General features: G+C 44.8%; 1 protein-coding gene across 1 annotated transcript in view; it reads left to right on the forward strand.

Moving 5' to 3' along the window:
* FARP1 (FERM, ARH/RhoGEF and pleckstrin domain protein 1) overlaps positions 1-23,807 on the forward strand; it is a 220,885-nt gene that overhangs the window by 107,409 nt on the left and 89,669 nt on the right. Inside the window, exon 2 of the mRNA XM_077753961.1 lies at positions 21,987-22,091. Coding sequence (XP_077610087.1) covers positions 21,987-22,091 — 105 coding nt within the window. The remainder of the gene's footprint in view (positions 1-21,986; positions 22,092-23,807) is intronic.

Here is a 23,807-nt window from a genome sequence, read left to right on the forward strand (position 1 = left end):
TTATTTTTTTTTTAAGTTTATTTATTTTGAGAGAGCATTAGCATGAGCAGGGGAAGGGCCGGGGTGGGAGAGAGAATCTCAGGCAGGCTCCATACCATCAGCTCAGAGCCAGAAATGGGGCTTGAGCTCTCGAACTGTGAGATGTGAGAACCTGAGCTGAAACCAAGAGCCAGATGCTTAACCAACTGAGCCACCCAGGCACCCCAAGTGTTCCATTATTATTATATCAACAATAAATATATTGAATTTATGCCTAAATATTTTCTAGCCTCTTCCTAACACATGAAAATATTACATACTTGTTTTGATTAACATGTTTATCTGTTCTTTCTGGATGTCTCCATTTTAAAGGAAAATTCTTGAAGGCCATCTTTGAAGGTTTTTCTAGTTGACACATCTTTGGTTATTCATTTTTTGCTTTTCAAGGAAATTAGAAAACCAGGTCTTCAAATAAAAAAATTAAGAGGGGCGCCTGGGTGGCTCAGTCGGTTAAGTGCCTGACTTCGGCTCAGGTCATGATCTCATGGTCCATGAGTTCAAGCCCTGCATCGGGCTCTGTGCTGACAACTCAGAGCCTGGAGCCTGCTTTGGAGGGTGTGTCTCCCTCTCTCTCTACTCTGCCCCCACTCATGCTCTGTCTCTCGGTCTCACAAAAATGAATAAACATTAAAAAAATTTTTTTTAATTAAGACTAATTTTACCATTAGATATAAAACAAAAAACCTTAAACTTTTACTATTTGCAGTTAAATTTGTTCAGTCTTTAGAGGGAAAAAAGGTCTCACCTTTTCTAGAATGTTTTAGACAATATTTGCACAGCTCTATAATTTTGTCTTCTGATTGACAAGTTTTTTTTTTTTTCCAGCCTTTAAGGAAGGAAGTTAACTTCAGAGCAATTAAGGGGCCAGAATAGAAAATTTAGTCACTTTCGTATTTATAACTAATGTATATTCTGAGCTGTGTCACAACTGAACTATGCCCAAAGCAACAGTTGCTTGATACAGTCAATGTAGTAGGAAGTGATTTAAGGGCTAAAACATTCCTTCATTTTATTTAAGTTGTAAGCTTGAATTTTTGTGTTGTGCTGGTTTTGAAGATGTTTTCTCGATTCTAGGTGGCTCTTAGTTTTCTTTGTGTTGTAATTTATGGCTTGGAAAGAAAAAGCCAGGTTCTCCCCATACTTTATCACCCAGTCTTTCATGAAGGAAATCCCATTTTCATGAGGGAATCTTGCCACATCTAATCCAGCCTGTGTATTTTGGCCAATAGGGACAAGGAAGTACAGTTTCTTGCTGCTCCTTATGTAAGATTTACTTTGTACTGGGTAACCTTGGTATTCAGAGTTTTCAGATTCATTTAGCACCGTCTACAAATTGTTACTGAGCTGAAATTCACAATTTGTTCCTTGAGTCTAAATAGCTTGATGGAATGATTTGACATTTTTTGGAAAGAGTCTACTTTCTGATGCCTTTACAGCACTTTTTTTTTTTTTTTAATGTCTTCCAAAGGAAAAAAAAAATGACCATCATCTGAAAAAATGATGAAGCCCTCCCTGGTCTGTTTTCTGTGGTCCGAAGTTGTTGACCAGCCCTGGTGTGTGTTTCTGAGCATCTAGCACAGCTCGTACCTTTATAATCAGTCCTTCCCAAACTCTTTCCTTTGTCTCTTTGGGCCAATAAAGACCCCTAGAAGGGCTAGGCCCTGATGAGCTTGTGTCTCATCCCAAGGGTCCTTGGGGTGCCATGTTTCTCACCATCCACTGAAGACTTGCTGTGTCCTGGCCCCCGTGACTCTTGGCTGCTTTCCTCACTCTTGGCAAGGGCATTGTCTGGTTCTGTTTATTGGCCATGCCTGCCCCTCTTTTTTTTTAGACATTGAAATTTCTTAGCCAAATGGGAAAGAGAATATGAGATAGTTACTAGTGAAAGCAATTCAGGACACTTGGGGGTAAAGCATTGAGAAATAAGACTTCCCGGTCCGATGGGAAGATGACTCGTAGGGAAGTCTTGTGAAGGTAAACAATGAATAATTGCTCCTTACACTGTGGAAAGTATTATGGAATAATGAACTACTAACTGGAAACCTCATCATGTTACAGAGTTTCTGTTCATACTAGAAATCCTTGAAGTGCATGATTTTTATTAGTTTTGCTTGCCATGAAACTTAGGGTGGTTCTCTTCAGAGCACCTCATACCAGGAAATAGACTCGCCGCGACGTGGCCCAGAATGAGCTGTTCCCTCCCTGCCCGTTTCTCGCTCTCCCCCCAGCCTGGGAGTGATCCTGGCAGAAACCCACAGAGCATCAGCTGCTCTGGTTTTCTTCGTCTTCTCCAGACCCAACACTGGAGGGAGGGAAGAATGGCAGCAAGACAAAGCTATCAAATTTAGGGGGACACGTGGGAAGAATCAGTAGGCCTGTGGGTATCTAGAATATGTGCCTCAAGTGGACAGTTTGTAGAGGCAGAGCAGCAGACCGCTGTCAGAATGATTCCGCGCTAACGTCAAAACCTGGCTAGGTGAGCAGCATACCTGGACCTGGATGGTTTCAGATTTCAGGAGCTTGGAGTTTGGTCAATCACGGAAGTGAATGGATTCTATCAAGTTATAACAGTAACTTCTAAAGAACATTATTATAGTATAATTCTCATATCAGAACGTGCCCAAATCACGGAATGAGTACTACCCGGTGATGTCCATCATCCACCCAGTCAAGTAATAGAAGAGTCTCAGCCCCCCAGAAGTGGTGACCCCTCCCCTACCTCCATTATGACTTCTCTCCAAGGATAGCTACTATCCTGATTTTTTTTGTACCCTAGATGGGTATACAAATGCATTCGTGATCAGTGGAATCAAATACACGTTCTTCCGCATGAGTTCTTTGGCTCGGCATTCGTTATGTTGGAGAGGTTCATCTGTGGTGTTCCGATGGTAATAGTGTATGCATCCTCATGGCTGAACACCACAGTGTTAGTCTACTGCCAATGGATGTTGAGATTGTTCCTAACTTGGGGTTCTCTCATGTCTTGGGGTGGAATTCTGTTGCATGTTTATGGAGTTGCTGAGTCTATACACGTGGTTAGCTTAGACATTGCTCACAGTTTTCCAAAGTAGTGGTGTTAGCATACTGTCCGGCGGTGCTAGTTGGTCCATATCTTCTTTGATGGTTGGTATTGTCTTTCTCCTAATACACTCTACAGTTTTTTTAAAGTGTGGTACAATACCTGTAGCCCAAAACTTACCATCCTAACCATTTTTGAAGGTCAGTAGTATTAAATGCACTCACACTGCTGTGCAGTCAGTCTCCAGAACATTTTCATCTGGCAAAACAAGCCAGACCCATTTAGCGCAACTCCCCATTTCCCCTCCCTGAGCCCCTGGTGAAGACCATCCTCCTACTTTCTGTTTCTCAGAGACTGATTATACTGGATACTGCAGAAGTGTAATCAGAACAGTATATATACAGCGTTTGTCTCTGTGACAGTAAAATACTCTAAAGAATGACATCTACCCGCCTATTATGGAGCCGGTAACATTATGTTGGATGCAGGGCACGTAACTTGGGTTCAGCTTAACATGTGATATGGAATTTCAGGATACCTCGTTAGACTCAGGAATGTTATTTGTGAGCACCCAAAGCACTTGATGTAGCGTACGATGCCTTGAGGAGTTCATCAAAGTAGAAACTTAGAGCGACTTTTCAGGGTTGGTGAAAATGACTATGATTAATTGCGGTACCTTGTTCTTCAGTTGGGAAAGGGGGAAGACATTTATTCTTTTCATAAAAACAATTCATTTGATCGTTTGCTTTTCTTTCCCTCTGGGCCAAAATTGGATCCAGTTGATGACAAATCCCAAACCATAGACCTCCTCCTCCTTCACTTCCTTTGTAATAATCCTGCTAACCTTCAGAGGTATTGTTCAGGTGTCTCTTTAATATCATGTGTTTTCAATTCTGTCACCTCTTGTAGAATTTTCTTCTTTTTTTTTAAGTTTCTAATTAAAAGATTTTTTTAATTTTTACTTTTGAGAGAGAGAGACAGAGCATGAGCAGGGGAGTGGCGGAGAGAGGGAGACACAGATCCCAAGCAGGCTCCAGGTTTTGAGCTGTCAGCACAGAGCCAGACGTGGGGCTCAAACCTATGAACTGCAGGATCATGACCTGAGCCAAAGTCGGATGCTTAACTGACTGAGCCACCCAGGCGCCCCACTTCTTTTTTATATAAAGTGGCAAACTTCTCCAGGTGTCCTTTAAATAGTGATGGAACACTGTTTTATTTACCAGGAAAGAGGATTGTGAGTGGAAGAAGGTGTGGAAAGGGTCTCCCCAGCCAGCCTGTAGCAGCCGTGGTGGGAAACCAGCCGTGTCCTGTAAGATATATCTTTATGCAGCATACAGATCGCCAGGCCACCTATAAATTGTGTTGTGCAAATAATTTGTGGGCATGTTACCTAGAAACCCACACATGCATCTAGATCACCACTAATTTATAGATCTGTTTTATTCCTTCTAAGCTACTGTACTGTGTTGTTTCAAGTCATTTTCCATTTTCCCAGCGGATCACAGCATCTCAGCATTTGATGGCACCCGAGANAGGACAAGAACTGACATCTGGGATGTGGGGAGAAGGCGACGCCATGATGTAGGAAGAGAAACCTTCTTCTCAGAGCCAACATCTTCTCAGTCACCCTGTTTATATTTAAACCCTGTTGGAAGGGACAGCTGATTCCTTTCCAAGACAAACAGTTATGCTGTTGACTGTTCTTTATTTTAGAATATTCCTTCTCTAAGCTAAAACTCTTTCTTGTAACTTTCTACTTCTCCTTAGTCTTCTGGGCCCCAGCCGGGTCCTGTATCCACTCACTGAACCAAGAGAATGACTCTCCATTATCAGCCACACTGCTTGTCATTGGAATGGTCCCCGGTCTGCTTTCCTGTGCCATCCGTATGAAGTGAAGAACTAGATGTAATTAGCGTTTTCTAATGGTAAAGTTTCTTGGCAGGTTCCTGTTTCTTGGCCCTGCTAAATCTAGATGTCCCTTACCTCTCTTCCTGAATCCTTCCCTACAGCAGTTAATCTGTCTGCCGAAGGACAATAGCACATGTAGTCATGGATGGCGGGGCTCCACATAACATGAGTGAAGTTCTCCCCCCCACTTTTCTTCTTTCTAACGTAGAATTTGCTTTGGTACAGTCACCAGAAACGTTGGTTTGAGCTGCGATAACAGCATGCCATAAACTGGGCGGGTTATGAACACCAGAAATCGATTCCTCACAGTTCTGGAGGCTGGGAAGTCTAAGATCAAGGTGCCAGTGGATGCACTGGCTGGTGAGAGCCCAGTGCTGATTCAGAGATGGCTGTCTTCTTGCTGCGGCCCCACATCGCGGGAGGGACAAGACCGCTTTTGGGGATCTCGCTTAGAAGGGCACACATCCCATTCCTGAGGGTTCCACCTTGATGACCTAATCACCTCCTGGAGGCCCTGCCTCCTAACACCATCACACTGGGGATTAGATTCCAGCATGTGAATTCGGGGAGGACATTCGGTCTAGGGCACAGCGGTGCTGAGTTTACACACATGATGCCAAAATGGGAGAAATTCTTTCCTTCCTGTATTTCAACAACCGTCTTCCCATGAGTACTGAAAACAGCACTCCTAGGAATGTAGATTTCATTTGTTTGTAACCTCACCGGAGCCATCTTCACACTCAGCTTTCCACTCAGTTGATTAATAAAACTGTTGACCTTCGTTACTGGCTCTCTGTCTCTTGGGTGCTGTTCCCGGTGTTTGATATCCATGCCTCGTTCCTAAAAATAGAGGCTCTTCCCTGCCTCCTTGGCTTCCTGATTAAAGTCAGGGCAGGCTGATGGTTGCAGGAATAAGGAGTCTTATCAACCCACTTCCGGCTCCCGCACTGCTGACCTGCGGCTGACTCCTGGGTAGAGGGTTGCATTCCCAAGTCCAGGGCAAATGCCTGGCCTTCCCCCATCTTGCTAATCCATCTTGTACCTGGGACCTCAGAATCGGTGCCTTAGTTCATAGTCACACGTGTGCATGAAAAGACATTGATAAACTGGAGAAGCACCTTCTGGAACACACGCTGGGAAGATTTCTCAAGAAGATTTATCTGCGTATTTGTAGCTTTTCCCGTGTGGTCTTGATAGAACTGTCCTACAGAAAGAATTTGTGGCAGAGGAGGGAGGGGCTGGCCAATGCAGCTGTTGGTTAGAGTTATGGCTCCTATTTAAAAAAGAAAGGGAATAAAGAAAGAAAAAGCTGAAACCGCCAGGCTCTCAAAGCTGCACTGTGTTCCTGACCCCCCGAAGCAGCCACGGGGCCTTTCGGCAGAGAAAACAGGGCTTTGTGTGTGTCGGTTCTCGTTCTCGCCTGACTGGCTTCCAGGCACATGGAGTTAAGAAGTTAAAAAGGAGCTACTAATGATATAATAAATGCTTTTGAAGGTTTTCCATTGGCTAATCCAGCAGTAGGTGGCTGCTCTGGAAAAGGAATGAAAATCAGACACAGTCACAAACGGTTCCCTCTACTCAGTAATGAGTGAACACAGGCAGAGCAACATTGACATGCATGTGCGTTGCCTGTCATGGGTTTTTTTAAATATTTATTTATTTGGAAGGGGGAGAGAGTAGGGGAGGGGCAGAGTGAGGGAGACAGAGAATCCCCAGCAGGCCCTGCGCTGTCCGCGCAGAGCCCAACGCGGGGCTCAAACCCACAAACTGTGAGATCATGACCCGAGCTGATATCCAGAGTCGGATGCTTAACCGACTGAGCCTCCCAGGCACCCCTGTCATGTTCTGTTTCTGCTTTATATACTCTTATTCCATGAAATTCATAAATCAGCTTGTTCAGTAGTATCATTAAGGAAAGATAGTTTTCACAGCCTCAGATCTAGAGATTTAGTCCTCTTTGCTTTTTTTTTTTTTTAATTGTGATTAGAAACACATAAAACTTACCATCNTCTCCCCCTCTCTCTGACCCTCCCCTGCTCATGCTGTCTCTCTCTCTCTCTCTCTCTCTCTCTCTCTCTCTCTTTCCCAGAAATAAATAAAACATTAAAAAAAAATTAAGTCTACACGTTGATAGTGTTAAGCATATTCGTGTTGTTGTAAAAAAGATCTCCCGACCTTTTTCATCCTGCAAATCAGAAACTGTGGGCCCATTAAATAGCCCTGCCATCCCCCCTTCCCCCAGGCCCTGATAACCACCATTCTACTCCTTGTTGCTCTGTGTTTGTTCCCTCCTTTCCTTTACAAGCAGATTCATCGCCCAGTCTTCTCTTCTGCCTCCGTTCAGTTTGGGCTAATCCTACCATCAAGGGGGAGAGAACAGCACGTAATTGTCACAGTGGCTTGTGACGTAGAGTGCAGGCATATACCCACATGTGTGGGACGCTTTCATGAGCATTTCTTTTGAGCATTACTGTTGAAAACATGTTAAAATCATCTTGCATGATTAAGGAATTAGACCGTGAAAAGCCACTATAAGCTTTCAAAACCAAATCATTTTCCTGCCTCTGTGCTCCAGCACAGAGTCTAACTATCCAGTTCTAGGTAAACCTGTAAACTCAGTTTCCTCTATGAAGGCATACTTAATTTTCAACAGGTGACAGAATCTGTTTCAAAAAGGTTCTTAGTGGGGTGCCTGGTGACTGAGCTGGTTAAGCATCTCTCAGGTTTTAATCTCAGGGTCATGAGTTCAAGCCCCATGGTGGATGTGGAGCCTTCTTTTAAAGAAATGTGCTTGAGGCGCCTGGCTGGCTCAGTTGGTTAAATGTCCGACTTCAGCTCCGGTCATGATGTCGCAGTTCATGAGTTCGAGCCCTGCATCAGGCTCTGTGCTGACAGCTCAGAGCCTGGAGCCTGCTTCGGATTCTGTGTCTCCCTCTCTTACAGCCCTTCCCCCTCTCTTGTGCACATGCTCTCTCTCAAAAATAAATAAACATTAGAAATAATTAACTTAAATTAAAAGATGTGCTTATTGCTCTCCAATATTTTAATTTGTTTTTAGCACTAGCGCAGTTGTTTATGAATTGATACAAAGTGCATTTACTGAGTGCACACTGTTGACAGAATGTGGTCATTGTGAATAACCCAAACCCTGGATCAAGGGGAACACGCTCCGTTTTCAGCCACACGCATCCTTCCCTGTGTGGCCGCCGCAGGCGAAGGTTTTGAGTGCTATTAAACCGTAGAGGATTGTTTTTGAAGATCATTCCTACTTGCTTTTGCTTTTCTCCCAGTGCTGATGCTAGGGCACTGTGGGCTGCCCAACTTACGGGGCAGGATTTTATTCCAAAGATGTAATCTATACTCATGCTTTTTATTATATATCTTACATCTGTCTTCCATTTTCCCACCACTCACTCTGAGCACTGGTAACACTACATAAAAATGAAGCTAATTGCTGGGATGTTCTACTTTGAGGTTTTGTAATGAGGGGCTGGAAGCGAGCCAAAAACCGAAACTCAGTTTGAATTATCAACACAACATGCTAACTCCAAGATACTCTTTTTACCAGATTTGGAAATAATCGCCTAAGAGTAAACTAGTGAACCAGCTCAAAAGGAAACGGAAGTTCCGGACAACTCCAGAGCACTGCTTCAGGAGCAGTAGCCCACACAACCATGTATATTCTCTGAGCAACATTTGAAAAAACACAGCTCCTCTTTTTATTTCTCATATTCAGTTTACTCATCAAAGCCGAATGAGTGATGAGGCAGAGAAGCCACGTAGCCACTTAGCATTGGCAATGGGACGGTTTCGTGGCCTCACTGTGTCTTCCTGTAGGTGTTTCTGTGTGTGACGGTCACGTGACTAGACTTGTACTCTGAGGCACAGTCCAACGTGTTTCCTCATCAATGAATGTCATCCTTTATTATTTCCCTTTTAACGTTTTCCCTGCGGTTGGCCTTTCCAGAGTGGTTTCCCCTTTGGCTTTTGGAAGATGTCCATTCCTTGAGGAACAATGTCTTGAAATAAAAATACATTCTCAAATTGGCTTTAGAATCTTGAGTACCGTGAAGGACCGTGACTGTGTGCACGAATCAGAATTGTTGAGGGATACTCTTCCAAACCCTCCGTGCATGTGAGACTCTGGGTGTGTATGGGGTTAGAGGGTGTGGATGATTTCTAGTTTCCAGGTGAACCTCAAAATCATTGCGATGCTGGAGTTCGCTTCTGGAAACAGTTTCTGCCCAGATCAGCATCTCTTTCTATGAGGTTTAGAATAACTTAAAGAACCTGACGTAAACCATGCTTAACGAACGATCTTGTCCATCAGCACTGTGGTTTATTAATACCCAGGGAGCTTGTCTGATAACTTAAAGGAGGAATATGTTTAATTCACATTCTTCCAGTCTTTCTAGCATACTGTCTAGTAGAGTAGGATGTGCTCTCTATACTTTTGCTGAATATTTACCTAGAGCTGCTTTTTCCTAGATCTGGGGTCGATGTGCTTGTATCTCGTCTTACTCTAGCACGTTGCTGGCAAGAGGGACCCATCATCAACAGTGGACACACAGAACTCTTGTGCTTTTTAGGGTTTTCTGGTTTATCCATCATGTAGATTGCCCCCCACTCTTCCCCTTAGTTGCATTATTTCCTTTCTCAACCACTCCTCAGATGATTCTGGAATATAACAAAGTATATGTTTTATTTTACAGTGGTTTATTTGTAGTAAGGCTTAAAACTACTTAAGGGAGTTTTCATAGCTACCAAAAGTTAGAAATGACTTGGAAAAGCCGTCAGCTACAAATAAAGCCTTGTGCTGTGTGCTGGATTGGTGCCTGGCGTTTTATGTGTCAACCTGATTGAATTCTCAGAACCACCTCTTTAAGGGGTATCATTATTCCATTACCCAGATGGGACAGTCAGTGCCCAGGCCACGTAACTAGCTTGGGCCACGTAGCTGGTAAATGACAAGTCAAGTGTCAAAGTTCTGTCCTGACAACTCTGGATCCCTCCCCCCCACCGCCCCCCCTCGCCATTCTGTGCTGCTCCCAAATGCAGTCTCACACATTTTTTAAAAATGTTTTTATTTTATTTTTGAGGAGAGCGTGAGCAGGGGTGGGGCAGAGAAAGAGAAACAAAGGATCTGAAGCAGGCTCTGTACTGACAGTGCAGACTGAGGGCTCGAACTCACAAACCATGAGATCATGACCTGAGCCGAGGCTAAGCACTTAACCGACAGAGCCACCTGGGTGCCCCTCACACATTTTTATACCTAGTAGTAATAGCTTCATCAGTTGTAAATGAGTTAAAAGCTAGGTTTCTTTTATCTTTATAATCATAATGTATACTTTTTAATTAAAATACTGTCTTTAAGGCCTTTCCTCTCCCCATTTTGCCCATCCCTGTAGCGGATTATTAGTACTTTTGGATATTTTCCCATATTTTCCCATTGTTGTAAAATACGCATAACTCAAAATTCACCATCTTAAACATTTTTAAGTGTATAGTTCAGTGGCATTAAGTGCATCCACACTGCTGTACAAGCATCACCACCGGCCCTCTCCAGAACTCTCCTCATCTTCCCAAACTGAACTCTACCCCTGAAACAATAACGCTCCCTCTCTCCTACACCTTCAGCCCCCAGGAGCCACTGTTCCACTCTCAGTCTACTTTCTGTCTCTGTTGGATGCCTTCTGTTACCTTTGTCATATACTTGTGAGTTTCTTTTCCCTAAGTCTGGAGGCTCTGTGCTTGCTTTAATCTGAGTTTTGCAGTTTTTCAAAGGAAAAGAAGTACAGGCGACCCTTGAGCAATGTGGGGGTTAGGGGCTCCAGCCCCCTGTATAATTGAAAATCTGCGTATGACTTTTGACCTCCCCAAAACTTAACTCCTAGCCTACTGTTGACTAGAAGCCTTATAGATAACAAACAGTTGGGTAACACATACTTTGTACGTTCTATATATTATATACAGTATTATTACAATAAAGTAAGAGAATCCTAAAACACACTTATAGTACTGCACGGTGGTCATTGAAGAAATCTATATAGAAGTGCCCTCACGAAGATATGCAAACCTGGAGGCAGAGTTCACTCATATCCCCAATCTCTCAGGTGCTTCATAGGATATTAAACCTGAAAAGTACTTGAAAATGAATGAAAAGTGAATAGTACTATTTGGGAGGTTTTCTGGGGACTACAGAGCTGAGAATTCTTAGTGTCCTGAAAGCTGTATTTTCACACTTCAGTGTATATATTTTTAATTTAAAAGCCTTATGCATAAGAAATAATTTAAACACCCTTTTTCAGGGGTTCCTGGGTGCCTCAGTTGGCTTACCATCCAACACTTGATTTCAGCTCAGGTCATGACTCCACGGTGGTGGGATTGAGCCTCACATCAGGCTCTGTGCTGATCATGGAGCCTGCTTGAGATCTTCTCACTCTCTCTACCCCTCTCCCCTGAACCCCCCCCACTTAAAAAAAAATCTAACAAAAAAAAAAAACCCTTTTTCAGGATGAGAAAACATTCCCATTCTCCCCACTAGCTGTAGAACATTAAAAATATTTTCTGTGGAAAGTATCTGTAAATATTTAAAATAATTTTTCTTTCATTTAATGTTCCTGGAGGCTGTCCAAGGACCTTGGGGATTGGCTCTTGTGGGGGAAGGCTGTGTTTAAAAAACAGGGTAGAAGAAATGTGCCGGCACGTGAAGAGAGATGAGAACCTGGAATCACACATGCTCTTCTATGGCTTTGCATTACAGTCTTCACCCTTCTGTTCAAATGCGAAGTTAAATTCAATACAGTATTTACTCTCCATCTTACTTCGGAATAATAATTTTAGAACCTAAGTACGTGGTATCAAGTGTATTTTGAGAAAGTTCAGCCTCCATGCCCTGAATGTACTTATGAGGCTTAATTAGACCACTCAGCCCAAGGAGAAAGATGCCAGACTAAATAGATATAAGGAAAATGCAAGCATTTTTCTGTTGCTGAGGAAGGTCTAATGGTTTCCTTGAGTAGTCTTGATCTGGTGTGTACTTGCCTTATTCATTATTTGTGTGATATTTTATTCCCTGGCTAATGGATATTTTGTTTAAAGTCAAGATTGTTTCGATAAATTTTAGGATTTTTTATTCATCTACTTTTTTTTTTTTTAATGTTTATTTATACTTGAGACACAGAGCTCTAGCTGGGTAGGGGCAGAGAGAGAGAGAGAATGTGAAGCAGGCTCTAAGCTGTCAGCACAGAGCCCGATGCAGGGCTTGAACCCACAGACGGGAGATCATGACCTGAGCCACCCAGGCGCCCCTATTCATCTACTTCTGAAAGTGATCAAAAGACAACAGATTGCTCAGGGTCAGGGGCAGAGGAACGTAGCACTAGGAAAAGCCTAATTCTGCATAAACATGTTTCATATTTTGCTCACTGCATTGTGGGATTGCAAGGAAGCACTAGAAAGCCTCCACCGTGCATGCGCACGTCAAGTCTCCATGGCAGGGAAGAAGGGGAGTGACTTCTGTACTATGACGCCGTGGTTATAACGTAGCTAAATTGCAGTCAGGGAGCTGAAAGCACCCATTCTCTTCCCAGCCTGGAGTCGGAACTCTGAAATCCAATCTGAAGTGTGTTTAATGAGCATCCTGATCACTGGGGCTCAGTGCGGAGGGAAACAAGGAGTGCAGTGTGCCTGCGCAGACAGTTGCGGCCACCCTTGGAGCCACCGAGGGAGGAAGAATCGCCGTGTTTGTGGACAAGTAGATGGGCAGGCCTCAACGTTTAGCTACATTCTCCCAGAATGAAAGCTTTGTCCCAGCGCCCGGGCTTTGGTTTTAAAGCTGCAGCTCCTGTTCTCGCGCTGGCTGGTGATCACACTGCCTGTCGATGAGGCTGCTGCCTTGTTTCCTGTTGGGCTTTTGGGTCATTTCCCACCCACCCCCTCCCCAGTGTCGTAGTTATTACCCGGTAGAGTTTACTGAGTACTGGATGCCGTCCTACTCATTTGGGGTATTGTAGGGCACGTGGTCCTCGCTGCAACCCTTTACAGTGGTTTGGTCATTATGCCCATTCTACAGAAGAGCTACCCGAGGCCGAGAGAGTAACTTGCCCAAGGACACACTGCCGTGGAGCGGAGATCCAGGATTTGCAAGAAGGCGAATGTTTGTATTCTTAATAATTACATTATGCTGTCTCTCTACGTCGTCCGAGGGCCGGAGAAACAGCATGAGAAACCCCTCCCCCCCTTCAGTTGTGTGATTTCTGTGTAGCCTAAGGAGTCCTGCCTTTGCAGTGGAAGATGATGTTCGGCTTATGTGACACTCACTCATGCTGGGGCATGTCATACTGTGGTCCTGTTGACTCTATTCTATCACGTGGCCTCCCAACCCTCTTTGGTGCCACAAGCTGTGGCCCTTGTGAAGCATCGGCCTCTTCCCTTGGTTTTACCAGCAAGTTTTCTCCAGGATGATTTAAGTCCTCAAAATTACAAGTATAGGTCTTGAAGGGATAAGAGAGAAAATAGACTCTGGTACTCAGTGGTTAGGAGCAGATGCTCAGGACTGGGTTTGAATCCCAGCTCCACAGCAAGGCGGTGTGACCTTGGCAAGTCCAGGATGACCTTGGCAAGTCTGTGTCCTTCTGCCTGGAATGCCTCAGGGCCTATAGCTTAGGGAGGTACAGGTGTGCAAAGAAAGTGTTCCCTCGTCCCCAGGGTGAGTCCCAGGGAGCTGCATCTGGCCGCCAGTGTCTTTGTTGACTCCAGCTGTTCATACGGCCGTTATTATTGGTGTTGTCCCGTAAGGGGAAATGGCAGGGACACTGTTATGGCTTCCCGTGTGCCCTGATTATGACTCACCATACTTTGCTTCTCTCTCATAACATTTGGAATATTCTTTCTGCTTTTGGGGTTCCATAATTACCCAGGTGGTTGCCTTGAAGTGCATAGTGCTCATTCATTCTGGGACATGCTCTCCGGCCCTTTGCAATCTAGAAAGTTCTACCCTTTCGTCCCGGAGAATTTCCGTACATTTGTGCTTGCATAATTTTGCTTTGCTCTTGGATCGGTCTAGATGTCACATTGTCCACAGGTCGGAACTCTCGAACTGAGCCCATAAATGCCCGTGTCCTTGTCTCGTTGACATTTCTTGGCCATGAGGTTTCATTTTAAGGGGTTTCAACTGTATCTTTAAACTCTTCCAGTGAAATTTTATTTCTGCGGTATGTTTTATATTGCTAAGAGCTCTTGTCATCCAAATACTCCTTATTATAACCTTCTTGGTTTGTTGGCTTTTTATTTTCTTTAGTTATAAACTCTAAGCTATATGGGGATACAAATTACAGTGTTTTAACAAGTGTTTTCCTCCAGCCTGAATTATCAGAAGTACCTGGCCTCTCCCATTTCTGACCCTTTGCGGGGTTTTGTGTAAGGTAGCCACTCCCCTTTCGCAGACTGTCCCCTCTGCTCTGTAATTAGATTTTAGCATCCTTGTCTGCCATCTTCTAGAATTTGGGGGGAATCTCTCACTTGCTGTCTCTTGTCTCACTTTCTCTGTTTTCTGTGAATTTATTCTTCTTTTTTTCCTTTTTTTTTTTCCCCCCACCCTTTCACTGTTCTTTTTTAAGCGGGGTTTCTGGGTATAGTGGAGACACATGTGTTCAGTCGGCCATATTTAGCCACAGACTGACATTCTTTCCATCGTTTATATTAAGCTCTGTCTGGCAGTGGCCTTGTGCTAAATTGTCTAAGAAAAACATGCATTTATGGACAGTTAGGTGGGTTCCTGTGGAATTTCTCAAATTGTACTCTCCTTGAACTTCTGCTTCATTGGCAGCTGCCGGCTGTGTGCGGAGGGGGGAGGAGGGGGTGGGGCCCCTGACGAGCTGCTGGGGTTGGGNATATTTCTTAAAAAAAGATTTCAATTCTAGAACAACACTCCCATCTAGAGCAACCACAGTAAAAAGAGGGACCTCTTTTAACAGCCAGAAAGATTCATTACCTTCCGTGAGTCTAGCACTTGCTGAATGTATTTGATTATCAGGTTAGAGAAATTCTGAAGGCGGGGGTTTTATGTTCTTCCAAATCCACTTACTGGGCTGTTTCTTTGTAGGCTCTTTCTTCCAAAGGGACCGTGCTGGCTGTGACTGCATTGCCTCTGCCCCACTGTGGCCACGAGGGGAGTAACAGCCCTACGTCGGTGGCTGTATAAGTTTGCTAGAGCTGCGGTAACAAAGTCCCACAGACTGGAAGGCTTAAAACAACTCATTGATTCTCTCACAGTTCTGGAGGCTGCAGGTCCAAATTCAGGGTGTCATCAGGGCCGTGGTCCCTCTGGGTCTCTGGGTAGAATCCTTTTTTGCCTCTTTCAGCTTCTGGGGAGGGAGGGAGGTTGTTAATCCTTGATGCTCCCTGGCTCATAACCACATCATTCAGTCTCTGCCTCTGTGGTCACATCGGATCCTCCCAGTGTCTCTGTTTTCACACCATTTTCTTATAAGGAACCAGTCACATCGGGTTAAAGCCCCTGCTGACGACCTCATCTTAACTTGATTATATCTCAAAGCCCCCGTTTCTACATAAGGTCACGTTCACAGGTCCTGGGAGATAGCACTTCAGCATATCTTTCTGAGGGGCACAGTTCAACCCATATGCATGGGTTTGGCTTTTTTTTTTGGGGGGGGGCTATGGTTGACTCTCAAGCTTCACCTCCATGTGAGCCTCCCACAGAAGTGAGAGTGAGACGCCCCAGCGCCAGCCTGCCTGCCCCACGTGTCAAGGACCCACAGGTCACTCAGTAGCAACTCATCGACGTGACTGGCACCTTGCTACTCAAAGCACAGTCTTTGTCCAGCAGCAGCGGCAGCCCTGGGAGCCCGGGAATTCGGGTCCTTGGACTTCACCCCGCGCCTCCGGGACCGGCACCTGCGGCTTACCGAGGCCTGCAGGTGATTGACGGGCACATGAGTCACGTGTGCTCTTCTGAATCCCCTGCAGCAGGGACCCCGGCGTGGCCTCTGCCCCTGGGGACGTTCGCAGGCGGCACGCTGGTAGCTGGGCTGTGTATGCCGTGACACTGCAGACGCACGTCTGGGGGTTGGAAAACAGGTCCTCCGTCTCGATGTCAACTCACGCTCCCGCCATTAATTCTTTTTTTTTTTTTTATTCATTTCTAGGAGAGAGAAAGACAGCGTGAGCAGGGGAGGGTCAGAGAGAGAGGGAGACACAGACTCTGAAATAGTCCTGCCATTAATTCTATAAATTAATGTTTTCCCTTCGCAGTAGAAGCAGCGGTAATTGAGAGCTTGTTCTTAGGTGCCAGGGCCTTGGCTAATAACCACTTTGCAATCACAGTTTTGATCTTGCATTGATCCTGGGAGAGAGATGATAGTATCTCCAGTCCTATCATGACTCGCATCCTGAGGACTGATTTATGCTCCCCCGCCCTCAATTCGTATACTGAAGCCCTAGTTTTTATTGTGACCATATTTAGAGTAAGGCAGTAATTAAGGTCAAATGAAGCCATAGAGGTGAAGCCCCAATCAAATAGGATTAGTGTTCTGCTAGGAAGAGAGCGCACGCTCTCTCCCTCCCTCCCTAACATAGCATTTACCCTATATTCTTTTTTTTTTTTAACTTTTAATGTTTATTTACTTTTGAGAGAGAGCGCGCGCTCGCAAACGTCAATGGGGGAGGGACAGAGAGAGAGAAGGAGATACAGAATCTAAAGCAGGCTCTAGGCTCTGAGCTGTCAGCACAGAGCCCGACGTGGGGCTCGAACCCACGAACTACGAGATCATGTCCTGAGCTGAAGTCAATGTTTAACCCACTGAGCCACCCAGGTGCCCCAGCACTTCCCATATATTTATTTTTTTTTTTTTTAAATTTCTAGGAGAGAGAGAGAGAGACAGTGTGAGCAGGGGAGGGTCAGAGAGAGAGGGAGTCACAGACTGAAACAGGCTCCACGCTCTGAGCTGGCAGTCAGCACAAAGCCCGACGCGGGGCTCGAACCCACAAACTGCGAGATCATGACCTAAGCGAAAGTCGGACGCTTAACCGACTAAGCCACCCAGGCGCCCCTTCCCATATATTCTTACCATATATTTAGCTGGTTATTTGTCTGTAGCCCTGACTCCTGTGCACGACCCCTCAGGCCAGCATAGTACAACCCCCCACCTGGTCAAACTCTAGCAAAGAGCCAGGAGGGAATCTGCAGGATTCTAATGCCCTAAGGTTAGACTTGCCGAGGGTTAGTGGGTTATTAGGACTTTGAATAATATTCTAATAGGTATTACTGGTAAGAAAAGGGGTCGAAGGCCTTTGAGAGAAGCCATTCTCTGCTATGCCCTGGTTGTCATGGTTACATTAATCCTAAACCAGAAAAAAAAAAAATCATTTCCAGAAACAGCTTTCTGAAACCTCAGCAGATGCAAATTTTTAAAACCTGGTCAAAGTTTATCTTTACAGATTTGTGTCTATGAGATTGTTTTTTGAGAGGTTAGAACCTTAGCTTATATCAAGTAGGGGAAATCGTTTGTTCAGATGCTTCAAGGAATTAGGGAGAGAGAGGAAAATACCATCCCCCCAGAAAGAATTGTCTTTATTCTTTTGGAAAAGAAGAAAAACACTCTCACATAAAACTCTATGTAATAGAAATAGCCTGAGGGCATAGATATATTTTAAAGGTACAATAAACTAAAGCAACTTTGATTCACAATTTTGAGTAACTTACAGCCAAATGTGAATGAATGTTCATACTATTTGTTGTTCAGTATTCAGTGGCCAGACATTCTCCAAGAATGCAAACCTCCTCCTAAAATGTGCTCTTACAGGATTCTATGAAAAGCCCATTCAAAATAGAGAACCTCAACGTGGACACCGAGTTTGAAACCAGTAACATTATTTGTGCACTGGGCTAAAATTCAAATGCCTTTTGGAGCATCATTAAAAGTAGCCAATAAGAAAAATGTGATTATGTAGTTTCACTAATTGCTGATTTGTTCTCCAGGATAAAACACGCAGTTACTATTTGGTGTCTTTTCTCTGAGGCACACATGTCTAGAATACTTGAATCAAGACTGGCTGAGTGTGGGGTTAGCCAGATTGGCAGTTTCTGAGGGGCTGTGAGAGTCTCAGATCCGTTTCCTCCCCTCCAACACAAACACCTGGTGATCTTTAACAAGCTCATTTGTCATAAGATCCTTTCCATGTTAAACTTCCTGACATATATAGGTTTTCAAATGATTTGTAAATTTCTTGGTTTCCCTTCCTTGTGTAACATAGCTTGTGTAGCATTAAATAGAATTGTGTGTCTTTTTTTAAAATTAATTTTCTTAATCTTTATTTTTGAGAGAGAGACAGAGTATGAGGGCGAGGGGCGAGGGGCAGAGGGAGACACAGAATCCGAAGCAGGCTCCGGGCTCTGAGCTCTCAGCACAGAGCCTGACATGGGGCTCAAACCCACCAGCTGTGAGATCACAACCTGAGCCCGAGTCAGACGCTTAACTGACTGAGCCACCCAGGCGCCCCCGAATTCTGTGTGTGCCTAAAGTAAGTTCCCCTTTGAGAAAATACCTTTACGATTCAGTCTTTCTCAGGGTCTCTGCTTTGTGCTCTGGTAACTTTCTCCATGCTCTTGCCTCCTGCCCCCATTCATACTTCATCAGCTTATTTCTAGATTTGTTTTAGCAGAAGGGCTCATGGTTTTACAGCTCTTTGAACCCCATCACTGGCTTCTCATACAAAGCCTGCCCCAGACGCAAACATTGCAACTACTCCAGCAGTGGTCATTTCATGCCAAACCCGGAAAAGAGCGCTTTGCACAGAGAAATCTTAGCAGAGGTTGGGTGTGCACACGCAGCTGTTCACTCACTCTGCCCATGCGATCCAGGCCTTCACAGCCACTCTTCCATGAGCTGGTCTTGCCCCTCAATATTTTTCTAAGATCTAATGTTCTAAGAACTCGTTTTCTTGTTCTTAAAGAAGCTGAACCAGATTGTACTGTACATCACCCTCTCTAGTTATTTAAAGATGTCAACCCCATCCTCAGTTACTTTTTGTTTTTTCTTTTCTGTATCTTTAAAAAACATTTTTTTTGCTGTCGTTGTTTTAGAGAGAACACGCACCAGCGGGGGAGGGGCGGAGGGAGAGAGAGAATCTTAAGCAGGCCCCATGCTCTGCGAGGAGCCCAACGTGGGCTTCGATCCCACGACCCTGGGATCACGACCTGAGCCAAAATCAAGAGTCGTATCCTCAACCGACTAAGCCACTGAGGCCTCCCTACATTTTTTATCATGATAAAATATATGTAACATAAAATTTACCATTTTAGCCAGTAAGTAGACAAATTAGTCGCATTAAGTATATTCACAGTGCTATGCAACCAATCCCACCATCCTTGGTACATACTGTGATGTGATTTTGAACAAAATTACTTTCAGCGTGAAGTTCAGAAACATGCACTAGAGACGAGACTTGAATGATGGGGCAGACTGTTGGAGCTAACTCACCGGAGGAAGTAAAGGAGGGATGATTTTTCTTAGAGAATGAAAGTGAAGTCTTTGCCTCCTTTTTACTTTATTTATTTTGTATTATTTTTTTAGAGAGGGCTTGAGCAGAGAAGAGGGGCAGAGGGAAAGAGAGAGTCTTAAGCAGGCTCCATGCCCAGTGCAGAGCCTGATGGAGGGCTTGATCCCACAACCCTGGGATCATGACCTGAGCCAAAATCAAGAGTCAGATGCTCAACTGACTGAGCCACCCAGGTGCCTGTCTTTTCCTTCTTTATTAGACGTTACTGTTTTTCAATTACTCCTGCCACAGTGCACGTGAAATGATGCCACCAGAGACCCTTAAACCAGGCACTCAAAGAGCCTGCTGAGTTTGGGATTGTCCAGGGAGAACACTGCACACCTTCGGATAACTCTCTCTTCTGGATTTCAGTGATGAGGAACGTGAGAGTATATAAAGTGGCATCTGTTTAAAAAAAAATGCTTAATCGCTGGACACCAAAGCATCTCTGATGGCTCCTTGGACCAGGCTGGGCCAGGCGAACGGACATGCCCATCAATGTATTCATCAGGCTCTAGCTCTTCCTGACCATTGGTCTCCTGTTACTAATTGGTTCCTAAAATGCTCTGCTCCTCTCAGAGGGAAGGTGAAAGTATAAAGGAAGTAACTAGAGGACTATTTTTTTTTTTTTTTTAAACCTTTTTCTTCCAGCATTTGATCCGTGTGGTGGAATTGGATCCATTTTACTAGCGGGTCATTAGGAATCCACCAGGCAGTGAAGACAAAACCATGGCATGTAGGGTAGAAATCGGGGTCTTCTGTATCCTGTTTCTTTCCCTGCAGTTCTGCACATAGAAAATGAACGTGTAGGGGCGCCTGGGTCGCTTAGTCGGTTGAGCGTCCAACTTTCGCTTAGGTCATGATCTCGCAGTTCATGGGCTCGAGCCCCGCATCGGGCTCTGTGCTGACTGCCAGCTCAGAGCGTGGAGCCTGTTTCAGTCTGTGACTCCCTCTCTCTCTGACCCTCCCCTGCTCACGCTGTCTCTCTCTCTCTCTCTCTGTCTCCTAGAAATAAAAAAAAAAAAATGCACATGTAGTATTGATTTCAGCAGGCATTTGAGGAGTGCCAGGTGCTTTGCTGGCCAATAATAATGATGAAGTACAAAGTAGCCCAGAATTTAATTGGAGAGAGAAGCTTGTGTCTACTTAACCATATATAATACTGTGGAATGAGTAAGTTTTATTCATTGATTCGTTCCCTTCAAAGTTGGCTGGTCTTCAGGCTCTGTGGATACCGAGATTAATAAAATGCATCCTTACCTTCCATGTGGGTGCGATGGTTGAGAATTCGCACAGAGTGGTAGGTGGATGTAAGGAAGAAAGCCAGAATTACTGCCTTATGCGTGGGGGAGGGCAAGGCAACCGGACGGGGGTTCAGCTTCCGCAAAATGGACACAGAATCACGAGCTGAAAACTTAGGTCCACACAAAACCCACACATAAATATTTATAGCAGTTTTCTTCTTCTTTTTTTTTTTAAAATATAATTTATTGTCAAGTTGGCCACCATATAGTGTGTACAGTGTGCTCTTGGTTTGGGGAGTCGATTCCCATGATGCATCACCCAGTGCTCGTCCCAACAAGTGCCCTCCTCAAGGCCCATTTTAGCAGCTTTCTTCGTAATTGCCTAAACTTGGGTGAACCAAGATGTCGTTCAGTGGGTGAATGGGTAAATAACCTGGGCGCGTTCACACAAGGGAATATTATTCAGCAATACGAATAAATGAACTAAGAAGCCACGAAAAGACATCTAGGGACCTATGTGCGTAAACCTGAGAGAAAGAAGCCAATCTGAAAAGGCTGCATACTGGATGACTCCAACCCTATGACCTTCTGGAAGAAGTGAAACCAGCGGTAGCCAGGAGTTGGGAGAAGGGGGTGTGGGTTGACGAGGTGGCACATGGTGAATTCTTAGGATGGTGAAACTTTCCTCCTTGATCCATGGTGTCTCCATGATGTTGTATGTTAGGGTGCACGATATTATATGTTTGGCAGGAAGCATAGAGCTGTACAATGCGGAGTGAACCGTAATATCAACTGTGGACTCAGGGTGATGATAATGTATTGGTGTCGGCTCAACATTTGTAACCAATGCACCACATTGATGCAAGATTAAGACTAAGGATTCTGTGCGTGTAGTGAGAAGAGCTATGTCAGAACTGTCTGAACTTGTTCTCCACTTTTCTGTAAGTCTAATACGGCCTTAAAAAATAAAGTATTTCCAAAAAGGGGCTGGTGCCTGGGACCATGATGGGGAGAAAATGGCCGAGAATTATCATCTAAGTGTGAAAACAGCCTGGGAATGAGGTGTGCGGTCAGGGGCCTGGTGGTCAGGGTTCTTGAAGGTGGGTCGTGGCAAGCTGAGAAGGGCCGGAAGGTTCAGGAATGAAGAGGTGGGAGCTGTGGTTGGTTTTCAGGTCTGCCTGTCGCAGAGCGGTGACTCCTGTTGTCTCTGTTTCCAGCAAAGAGCCCCCGGGAAGGTGTTGCTGGATGCGGTTTGCAGCCACCTCAACCTCGTGGAAGGGGACTATTTTGGCCTTGAGTTTCCTGACCACAAAAAGATCACGGTAGGTGATGGGAAGCTAATATTGATATTTTATTATCCGTTCAGCTTTGGGAAGGGAGGGTAATCAGTCTGGTTCCTTGGGCATACATACGTGTCATAGAAGAAGAACCACCAGAAAGCCCTCGTTCAACATTTTTTTTTGAAAGCACTGTGCACAGGGGATTAGCAAGTGCAAAGAGAATACTCTGTGGACACCAGCTCCCTCTGACCCTCTCCCCTGCCTTCCCTCCAGGACCCACCTTTACCATTTGCTTCTTTTCTGTGCCCTTCTGATAAAAATCCATGTATGTGGATATATATGTGCATATTATTTTTAAGTTCCTTCCTTTCTTCCTCCCTCTCTCCCTCCCTTCCTTTCAAGAGAGAGTAGAGAAGGTGCAGAGGGAGAATTCTAAGTGGACTCTGAACTCTCAGTGCAGAGCCTGATACTGGGTTGGATCCCATGAACCTCAAGATCCTGACCTGAGTTTGAAATCAAGAGGCTGACGCTTAACCAACTGAGTCAGCCGGGCACCCCACATGCATATTTTTGAAACATACTAGGGGCGCCTGGATGACTCAGTCGGTTAAGCGTCTAACTTCAGCTCAGGCCACGATCTCGTGGTTCGTGTGTTCAAGCCCCACATCGGGTTCTGCACTGACAGCTCAGAGCCTGGAGCCTGTTTCAGATTCTGTGTCTCCCTCTCTTTCTGCCCCTCCCCTGCTCGCATTCTGTCTCTCCCTGTCTCAAAAAAAAACCACACTAATGTGGGGAAACAACATACAGTGTCTGGTACCTTACACTCTACTTCAGTTAATGTATCATGAAGATCTTTTCCGTGCATAGAATCCCCTTCCTTCTTTTTCTCTGCTGCATGCTGTTCCGCCAAATAGACATGGCCATAATTTACGTCTGTTACAGATAATGGGATATTTAGGTTGTTCCCAGTCTCTTGCTTTTACAACAAAGGAAGCCACCATAAGTACATTCAAGCTTGCCTTGAGTGTTTCGGTACATGAGATCCAAGGGCATGGGGTTGCCTAATCTGTGGGCTTGATCATTGTAAAATTTGAACAGTAGGTCATGCTTTTTATGAAGGTTTCACCCATTTGAACCCAAAGTTAGAACATAGCTTATTGTTCCTTTTGTCTTTTAGCTAATGGCACTTTTTTAGGGCTGCATCTGAGTCTTTTATTAAACACCTTATGCAACTATGAGTTCATTAGCTGTATTTCTAGTTATCCTTTCATGCAGGATACAAAGTATCTAGAACTTTTGCTAGCCACAGCACCAGGGACCCAGTAACTGTAAGGTGCAGGGAATGTGTGATCCAGGCAGGGTGTCAGGCTTAGTCAGTGACCTGCACAGCACATGTGGGAGGCATTCTCCGCTAGAGCCGTTGGGCAGAGGGGGTAACAAATAACACTGGTGTTCAGGGAATCCTTCCCAGATATTACAAAGCTGAGTCCCATGAGGCCAGTAGGAGTTGATCTAATAGAAGGCATGTTCCATGGGGCGCCTGGGTGGCTCAGTTGGTCAAGCGTCCAACTTTGGCTCAGGTCATGATCTCACAGTTTGTGGGTTCAAGCCCCACATTGGGCTCTGTGCTGACAGCTCAGAGCATAGAGCCTACTTCGGATTCTGTATCTCCCTCTCTTTCTCTGCCTCTCCCTCGCTCGTTCTCTGTCTCTCTCTCTCTCTCAAAAATAAATAAACATTAAAAAAATAGAACGTTCT

Source organism: Crocuta crocuta, unplaced genomic scaffold (assembly GCF_008692635.1).
Source record: "Crocuta crocuta isolate KB4526 unplaced genomic scaffold, BGI_CrCroc_1.0 scaffold31, whole genome shotgun sequence".
Classification (NCBI taxonomy): Eukaryota; Metazoa; Chordata; class Mammalia; order Carnivora; family Hyaenidae; genus Crocuta; species Crocuta crocuta.